This window comes from Ixodes scapularis, unplaced genomic scaffold (genome assembly GCF_016920785.2).
Source record: "Ixodes scapularis isolate PalLabHiFi unplaced genomic scaffold, ASM1692078v2 PGA_scaffold6__148_contigs__length_123643588, whole genome shotgun sequence".
In the NCBI taxonomy this organism is placed as follows: domain Eukaryota; kingdom Metazoa; phylum Arthropoda; class Arachnida; order Ixodida; family Ixodidae; genus Ixodes; species Ixodes scapularis.
In genome coordinates this window covers 114,219,469-114,228,896 of record NW_024609881.1, presented here as the reverse complement: position 1 = coordinate 114,228,896, position 9,428 = coordinate 114,219,469, and the positions used below count along the sequence as shown (strand labels likewise).

The 9,428-nt window shown below is 42.4% G+C and overlaps 1 protein-coding gene across 1 annotated transcript; it reads left to right on the top strand.

Moving 5' to 3' along the window:
• The first annotated feature begins 948 nt into the window (after positions 1–948).
• On the top strand, positions 949–8,910 carry LOC120836506. Its single transcript, XM_040205452.1, has 4 exons — positions 949–982; positions 3,552–3,659; positions 7,554–7,665; positions 8,751–8,910. The coding sequence occupies exons 2-4, from the start codon at positions 3,557–3,559 to the stop codon at positions 8,839–8,841; spliced, it is 306 nt and encodes a 101-aa protein (XP_040061386.1). The 5' UTR covers positions 949–982; positions 3,552–3,556; the 3' UTR covers positions 8,842–8,910.
• The last annotated feature ends 518 nt before the right edge of the window (positions 8,911–9,428 follow it).

Sequence of the window (9,428 nt, the reverse complement as noted above, 5' to 3'; positions counted from 1 at the left end):
GTACGAACTAAAGTAATAACTTCTTTTAGGGGAAATGAATTGGTAATAATAATTTGTTTATGTAGTAATTGCAATTTATAATATTTTTTCAAATAACGAGCACAAGTCTACAGGCTGCAAGCCCTTGGTCTGTGAGCAAGTTAGGGTGCACACAACAATTGCTACTCTTATAAATATTGTTTGATATTTTATATCAATTTCTTGTGGAAAATATCGAGTCCTTTCTCACTCTTTTTTGTGTGTTAATCTTAGCCCATTCATTAGTGCGCTCGCATATGTTACAGCCACTTAGGTAATTATAATTTCATTTGTACACCACGCCACAGATCCAAAGGCCGCATCTCGTATATAAACTGTTAATATAATTATTACTATTATTTTTATTCTTAATGCCGTGCTTCTAGTGGGGTGCTGGCGTCAGTTTGCATACCGTTTTATTCTTTGTTAGTAGTTATATGTGTCTTAACTTGGATAACAGCCAAAGGTTCACATTTTACTCTTCCCTTTTAGTAAATGCAAAAACTGACGTGTCAGGGGTTATAGACTGGAGCTGAAAGCAAAGGTTGTTTGTAAAACGAACAAGATAAAAAAGTACAAAACGTTTCGTCAACCAAACATAATAGTTCCTTCGAAAGGTGTTTTTCCGGACGCTCTGTAAAGATGACTACGTGTAGCGAGGACTGAAGTGTGCTTAGACCTCCGAACGTAAGCCTGTAAGGTTATTTGATAAATTCAGGTCAGCAGTCAATGACCCCGATCCTTCTTTCGGCTCCCAAATGTTATTTAGAGATTTTTTTTATTTATTAAAGGTGTTTATTAAAGGTGTATCAAAGGTCGCATCAGTGTTTAACGCTCTCTTATTAGTTTTTTTTTGTGCTTTATGAAATATTTTAAGCTGGTAAAACTCTCCTATATAAATTGCCCGATCGTTCCACCGCATTCGCACACACAAACTTGCTGGTTCAAGGAGAGATCAAATCCGGTAAGAGTTTTCTACGTAAAAGTTACTGAGATGTGTATTTTTAGCTGTAGTGGAACTTTTACCAACGATAATGTGCAAATCTCTTCCTCTGCTTAAAACCTACCAAACACAGTTACACAGCACCTACGAGTGTCACATTGCTACCTGTCAAGTTGCGCTGTGGGTCTACATGCATGAATATTTCTTTACGTTAGTATCGACCACTCACTGCTTGTAAACAAGCCCGCGTTTGCCCACACCGGGTGGGTGCATTGCGCGTGCTCAGAAACCAGATTCCGGTGAGGGGAAGCATACGCGCATGCGCAGATCGGACAGCAGCGCAGCCACAGTGGCGTGACGTCGGAGAGTTCAGTTGTGAATACGCCGTGATCCTGTGTTTTTTTTTTTTTTTTTTTTTTTTGTTGGCGTGATTGGTCTGTCCCGTGCACCAAGGTGACGAGCGCCGTGACGATGCACTTTTTGCGCAGCTTGATTGGCTCTATCGGACTTTAGCGTCGCTTGTACTCAGAGTTAATCTGAAACGGGGTGTACGATGATTGCAATCAGAAAATGTACAAGCACAGATTGCATAACTGAGCAGAAATGATCAACCATACCTTTTGGGGTCCCGGTCTTTAAAGTGATACCGAGTTATATAAATCTTAAACGTATGCGAATAAATGCAGCATGGACGTAATTCTTCTGAAAGGATGATCTACAGGGTGTCTCCCCAAATTGCGTCCAGGCTCTTCAAATCGCCCGCAAAAATCGGTTTCTTTACCTATCGCGCTACGATTTTGAGCATTGTTGCCCAGATGTGGTGAATTTTTTGTACACAATTTAGAATGAGCGAACTTCCCTGCAAAGCAAATTGTTGTGTGTATGTTTATACAGCCGGAAGTTATAGTCTGCCTCATCGGGCGTCTAGTGTCTCAGCTGCAGATGAGCAGCTAGCCAGTGCGGTACAACCCCTGGCCTGGGTCTTTAACGTGCGCCTCGCACTAGTCAAACACGACCGCACGCCTGTACGATGCTCATCCAGATTGGAACGGGCAGGGGTGGGAATCGAACCTAGGATCCTGGGTTCTGCAGCGCGAGCTTTCGCTCCACGTGCTCCGAGCTGGTGTGCGCTAGCCCACTCGGCCACCGATCCTCCAAATTACACGAGGAAAAAGTAAAAAAAAAAAGAAAAAAAAAAATGTAAAAGGCTTAACTGCTATTGAAAAGCAGCGAAGCCACCGGTCTTCAAACACTACGGTGCCGTTTCGCACGGTGCCGTTTCGCACGGACGGATGGCGCAAGCGGTCACCACCCCAACTGCCGCCAACGAACGAGCATACGGCGCCGAGAGCCGGCGTCATTAGCAGACGATCGTTTCGACTCAAAAGCGGCGCGCGTTCCGCAGGCGACGACAGTCGCAGAACCAAAAACAGACGCGGTAAAAACAAGGAACTGCAAAGCCGACAACACAAATATCCCCCCCACCAAAAAAAAACAACAAAAAAACAAGATAAAATAATTTGACACAACATTGTTTTAATCGATTATGTGTCCATTGAATGTGTTTTATTAGTAAGGACGATAAAATCATGCATTAGCACCTGACATCGAAAAAGCTCGCACCGCGTTTGTGTCGAAAAGATCGTCTGCTAATAGAGTTTTCGTAGACCGCGTTTCCCCCTCCGCTAAGCCCTTCGCAAAGAAGAACCCGCTACTGCGCCTGCGCGCCGATGGCCTTGACTGTAGAGTTCTGGGTATCGTAGCGGGTTGCGGAGGGCCTTGCGCGACGGCGAAAATGATCTACGAAAACTTTCTAATGACGCCGTCTTTCGGCGCCGTATGTACATTCGTTGGCGGCAGTTGGCGTCGCGACCGCTTGCGCCATCACTTGTCTACCGTGCCAAACGGTGCCGTGTTGTTTGAAGACCGGTGGCTTCGCTGCGTTTCCATACGAGTTCAGCCTTTTTTTTCCTTTACTTTTTCCTCAGGTAAGTTCACTCTTTTAAAATTTTATAGAAAAAATGCACCACCTGTGGGCAACGCTGCACAAGATCGTAGCGCCATAGGTTAAGAAACCGATTTCTTAGGTCGATTTAAAAAGCCTGCCCGCTATCTGAGACATCCGTAGATATGATGGATTAGGGAAACATAAAGATGATACTTATTTTTTTGTGACGAGTGCGCCCATATGAAATTGAACAATGTTTTTGATTATCAGCGAACAGAATTTGCAAAATACTTAATCTTTTCGGCCAAGGAGTGAACGGCGACGGGACTGATGAAATGCGCGCACCACTAAAACTATATAGGTAGGGAACACATTATGGCTGTACCAGTGTAAGGCAGGGGAAGGTGCGGTGAAGCTGGGCTGCGATAATTAATGAGCTAAATTTAGTCGTTAGGTTTATAACCAATAATTCGTTCCTAACCTTTCGACCCACCGGATAAAAATATGTATGTGCCCGTAGAACCCATCACCTGTAATATGCAAAAAAAAAAAAAACTGCATCGCACATAAAGTAATTGTTGCAACAGCGCCTTTTGGTGAAAGACATTACTGATCGTGATAAAACGTGGACTGTTTCTATAGCAGGAATGAAGACAATTGTGCTGTGGGCTGTGATCGCTTTGGGAGGTGTGTCAAGAATGAGCACGGCTGCTCATCAAAATCACCCCTATGGAGTTTCATTTGAAAACGGTAGTACACATTTTGACTTCTGTTTCAACTCTAACTAGTGTGAGTTGATGCATTTAACTATAAGTATAATACACAGTTACAACAGATTTAAACTATTCGTCACAGGCAAGTTTCTTAAAGCTCATAGGCAACTGTAATAAATTTTGAAAATAACTCTCACCAGGGCTGAAAACAGTGTGTGGTACGTCCACTTTCTCCTTTCTTAGATCACCCCCCCCCCCCCCCCTTCTTCTTTATGTCATGAGTTTGCTTTCTTCCTATCTGTAAAGAGAGCTCGCGAAGTCCTATGGGTTTTATATTATTCTGCCCTGTTTTCATTTGCTACGAAATATTAGGTCTTGTAGAATACTGAGGTTGCTGTTGCGCGTGCCTTCAAGCGGGTGTTAGTGAGACGAAAAGCAGATTCTTTTTAGAACGCATAAAGAATATGGTTTTCTCTTGAGTAGGGCCACGGCCGCTTGATCCCGGTTCCGCACAGCAGAGAACGGCCTGCCGAGTGGATCTTTTTGCCGGGGGAAAGTTCTCTAGGCTGCCGCAGTGAACGATATTTAACCTTGTGGTGGCTAATAGAGGTTACAGTAGCTGGCGGTCAAAGAGCGGAAGCAGCGCGATGCCCGAGCAATGCAAAACCATCGCTCGCGTCCGCTATTCTGCGCCTTTAGCGACGAGCTCAGGAAACTTAGCAGAATCGCCATTTATATGCATATCTTGGCGAAGCGACTAAAGGTCATCGCGAAGTTGCAATGATCAGGCGGCCACGGTAGGGTCATCAGTGAGCGCGACAGATGATGGGTAAATCAGTAAAAAAGGAAAGCTCTATACAACTCCCCGTAACGCTGAGTTAGAGCACAGCTCTTGAGGACGAGGAGGGAAGGGTACTGAGGGGTGGGTATACCCCTCCTCCCTTCTCCTCACCTTCGCATCCTGTCTGCTACTCCTCCCCCCGAGCGGCGTCGCCGTCGCCTCCCGAAGGTCACGTAACCTCACGTGACTTCTGTGAGGTCACGTGACAATGACGATGACGTCATCGTCATGACGTCACTGATGACGTCATCGGCGTCGGCATCGTCATTGTGATTGATAACGTCATCAGTGACGTCATCAGTGACGTCACGCGTCCCATAAGGCCCGCTTCAGACGAGGCAATTTCGCCCAGCAACTTGACGCCGCAACACCAGCAACACGAGCCGCCACGTTCACACGCAGCAACCGAATAGCTAACACTTGCCATCATCATCATGAAATTATATTTGTCTTGCACTATTTAGACGCACAGCTACGCGCTAAAAATGTGTTTTTGTATCTTTGGATGGCGTTGAAAATACTAACTCATCTTTCTGAAAAGATTTATTTCCAAAAACGATCCATTTCAAACCAGAACCAAGTCTTTAGTTGTCATCATCACCACCACAGGGGTGTCACGTGAAAATATCGCGTCCCTGGTTGGCTGCTGCCGCTTCAAACGTCTCCGAGTTCGAGTTGCTCGTCCATTTCGATCCGGACCCGATCTCAGCAATTTGTGCCGATCTAGGGAAAGCTAGGGAACAACCCGCCAGCAACCTCAAAATTGTTGGAAAAGTTGCCCCGTCTGAAGGGGGCCTAATGCACCGCGCGGTTACGCCGACGGCGACGCCACTCAAGCCGGAAACGGGCGCCTAAAAGCTGCGCTCTAAAATAACGAACTACCTGTGTTTCAGGAATGGTTTTCGTACCTTTGGCTACACATCCGAAAAGCTGTGATTATTCGGAAGACAAAAACGCTGAATACTTGAATATATATAGGGTGTTTCAGAGAACGCAGGCCAAATCGCTCCTGCGAAAACTACTCATCGCAACGAAAAAGGGCTTGTGGCCTTTTGGTCCTGGGCCAGGGGCCCATTTAGGAAAATTATTAAAGTCCGGGATAATTAAGTTGTTTATTATTTTTGCGCAATTAACTTTTTTTAATATTGTGTTTAAGGGCATGGTTTAATTAGAAAACTGCCCAGCATCATCGAAAAACACTAAATCAACAAATTGCAGAACGATAGAAGGCACGCGAAACATTTTACGCCTTTCTGAAAAACCGCACAAAATTGACGGGTTTTTAAGTCCCGGTTTGCTATCGGAGCGCATCTCAGCCCCGGCGGCACCGCGCCCCGTGGAGAGATAGTGCAACGCAGCCTCTGCTGCGTCGCTCGATGACAGCGAAGCAGAGGTTAGTTGCACTAACACGCTAACAATGACCCCGTAACGAGGCCAGAAAGAAGCAGCTAAAAATAGAGGACGCAAAAGAAGAAGCCCATAAAGTGAAGGGGACAGCATAAGCGTTTCTTAAAGGCGGACGTGTGTAGCGCTTCCAAGGGTCGTGCTATAACCCATTTCATAAGAATCCACGAATGGGTATTTTTGATTTTCATTGTTTGCGAAACCGTTTTCTCGTTTGCTCTGGGGTCACGCCATTTGTTAAGTGTAGTCATGGCTTGGCCCCGCGGTGGTAGGAAGCAGCAGAAACAGTGATTCTGCGAGGAATTCTGCATTGTTCTTTGAGGGCTCGGTGGATGTTTGTGTTGACCACCACCCGATCACAAGCTGGGAATCCACCATGTGGCACCGGTCAGGTTTAAACTGATCCGGGATTAAGAGATCGATGATGTGTTGATCACCAACTTTATACAAGCAATTAAATGTGCGTAGTTGGTAAAAAAAAAATATGATACTAAATGCATCGCCGAAAAGATCATAATTTCGAATTTCCCATTGGTCATGATCGCCGCCAACAAACGCCAATGAGCGACAACAGCGCCATCCAACCACGGGCACGAAACTTCACAGCCTCGTCTCTGGTTCAGTCTAGGTTAAGAAAAAGGGGTGACAAAACGCCGCTAATCGACATAACGAAAAAATAACAACAAAAATAAACAAAAAAAACATAAAAAAACACGAGGTGCACATTCTGTATACATCGACCGTATACACCTGGGTGCTTAGTTTTTATCCGAAGAGATTTTTAATATAGGGGATTAAAGCTAGACGAATTTTGTCTGCACAGTGTATATATAAGGCACGGATGAGGAGATAATCGTAACGGTGAGTTGACTAATTATCTAAGACCTCTTAATTACTGGTTTTAGGGATTATGTTGGAATTGCAGTATTGATGGCCATTACCATCAGAGGCCAGACCAATTGCAAAAAGTTGCGATAAGTTATTGGTGTTTCTAGTTATTAACCGATCAAATTTCGTGTTTTTTCGTCCCACTTAAAGAATTAAAAGACTGAATATGTCGTTTCAATCATGTCGTCACCGTATTTCAGCAATGTGTCCTAGGTGAATGCGCCGCAACAAAGGTGACCACGTTACCTAAACGACTACGTCACTATTTCAAGCGTCATTGTGGACAGGGCTTGATGCACTCTTTAGTCGCGCAAGATATATTTAATTGAGGGAAAATAGACGAAAATTGATGGATTAATACCGAAAAAGCATGACCTTTTCGGAAAATATTGAAGTTGGTCTGGCGTCTAGCAGTAATTCGTGTCAATACTTAACCAATATTTAAAATGTTAATGAACAAATTTCAGTAAATTAGTCAACTTAGCACGATGGTTATCGCCTCACCTAATGTTCGCCGAGCCTGATACATAGATGGTGAAGACGGAACTCATGTAAATCTCACCCCTTGATAAAAAATAAATGTGTTCTAAATAAAATCAAGCACCAAGTATATTTGCCACGTGATACCTTTTTTGTTGCACTTTAAACTGTATTTTGTTTTCTCGTAAACTACGGTGCAACTTGAACGGGTGTTTTACAAATGAAATCTTCTGGACATCAGAATATTTTAACACCTGCAAACATCTTGAGAGTTTCTCGAGTTTTTTTTTTAATATTTTATTGTCATCAATTTCGCAGGTACTTGCACATACCGAAATATAACGCTCAAGGATGGAGACTCTGATAACTTTCAATATCCATGTGAACTTTGGACTTGCAATGCTACTGCAAAAACACTAACTGTTGAAGGGTTTGTATTTTTTAGCAACACATTATGCACAAATCTCATAATGCAAAACTTCGTTTGTTAATTCATTAACATTTTTTAATGGATGCCCAATTTTCAGATATTTAATTAGACAGTTAGTTGAGATAACTGCAACGTAATATTGAATGAATAACTGCCGAGAGCAGATGAACCCGTATGCATTAAACATGAACCAAAAGTTTACAAAAAATTCGCAAAAAGAAACGTTTACGTTGCCATATAACGATTGTTCTTGTAGAATACTGAAACCGTCGAGTCGTCAATATATTTTTGGTGCCATACGCAAAAAAAATGCTTTTCAAGCTATGCTGAAAACAACACGAAATAAAGCATTGTTATCGGTGAACAGATTTTTCAAAGCACCATGGAATTATGCTTATGAAACAGTTTAGACGAAAGAAATAAGGCGTTTCCGCATTTTTTGTGTATTATTCATTTACCCATGTAACAGCAATATAATGATGCATAGCTGTACATTACTCAGGTATAGACGAAATACGTAAACCATTGCAATATAATATACCAATAACAGTCGACTAATATGAATGATTATATTTTAAATGCTGCAAAGTTACTCGTAGTTATTTTCAGCAACAAAGAAAGTTGACATGTCTCTCAATTAGGAAACAAGCGTCAATACTACCAATTGATCTTCGGTTCAATAACTTACTTTATCATGAATCATACAAAAAGATCTTGCACAAGTTCTGAAACTTGTAAGATAACAACACCATTAATTTAATTTTGATACTTATTTACCAGTTTCTTCAATACAACTAACATATATATATCCGGCATAGATATCTTACTGATTCACTCGTTCCTGGTGTTCAATTACTCCATCAAATTATGAATTTTGTTAACATACTCGATTATATTGAGAAAATGGTTCGTTATGGTAGCAATACAATATAAAAAAATCTAGTGTATCAAAAGAAAATACATTATCTTAAAAAGAACTACATCGGTACCACAACAAAGTATAGTAGGCAACGAAGCCGGTGAACTTCTAATATATCCTAACTCAGCGGCTTCAAGAAAATTTCTACTTAATTTAATTCTTTCAGGTGCGGTGTGGCACGATACGGAAGCTGCCGGTACGTGCACCATCCTAGATTCTACTGGCCGCATTGCTGTCGCATGAGTCGTGTCTGCTAAAACAAATAACGGAAATTACTTTGACTTCCGTGAAAACAATTTTTTTGTCAATAAAGACACGATATTAAATGTGCCTCTCTACGTTTCTTTAATGTATATGTTGGATGAATTAAAGAGAACGTCACATTTAATTTAAAAATGCGTCAAGTGGTACAATAGATGTGGCATCTTTTGTCGTCACGCTTCGTACAAGCTAACATCAATTTACGTTTTTACAGATTACAAGAGTTCTTCAAGTTTGAGGGGATTTGTTTTGTTTAGCGTGATAAAACTTACGGAGGACGTTCGCGCAATTCTTATAGAATATTCTACACGTACAATGACACATTTGACTAATAAGAAGCAGTTCCATCAATTAGGGCGACCACCAATAATACGTTTGTAGCTGTGAAACAGCTGTGAATAATCGAATTTCTGGCGAAAGATCAAGTTAAACCTGCTAAAACATTCAAAAGATTGCATGTACAGTGTAGGGAAAATACTATGTCACGGACAAGACTGTTCTAATGGTGCCAAGGGTTTGGTGAAGGACGACAGCCAGTGACAAATAAACCGCGTAGACACAATCGACCGAGTGCAGCCGCGTA

Coding starts and splice junctions, on each gene's coding strand:
- LOC120836506 (XM_040205452.1), top strand. CDS start 3,557: ATGAAGACAATTGTGCTGTGGGCTGTGATCGCTTTGGGAGGTGTGTCA. Junction 3,660..7,553: donor TGGAGTTTCATTTGAAAACG/GTAGTACACATT, acceptor TCAATTTCGCAG/GTACTTGCACATACCGAAAT. Junction 7,666..8,750: donor AAAACACTAACTGTTGAAGG/GTTTGTATTTTT, acceptor TAATTCTTTCAG/GTGCGGTGTGGCACGATACG.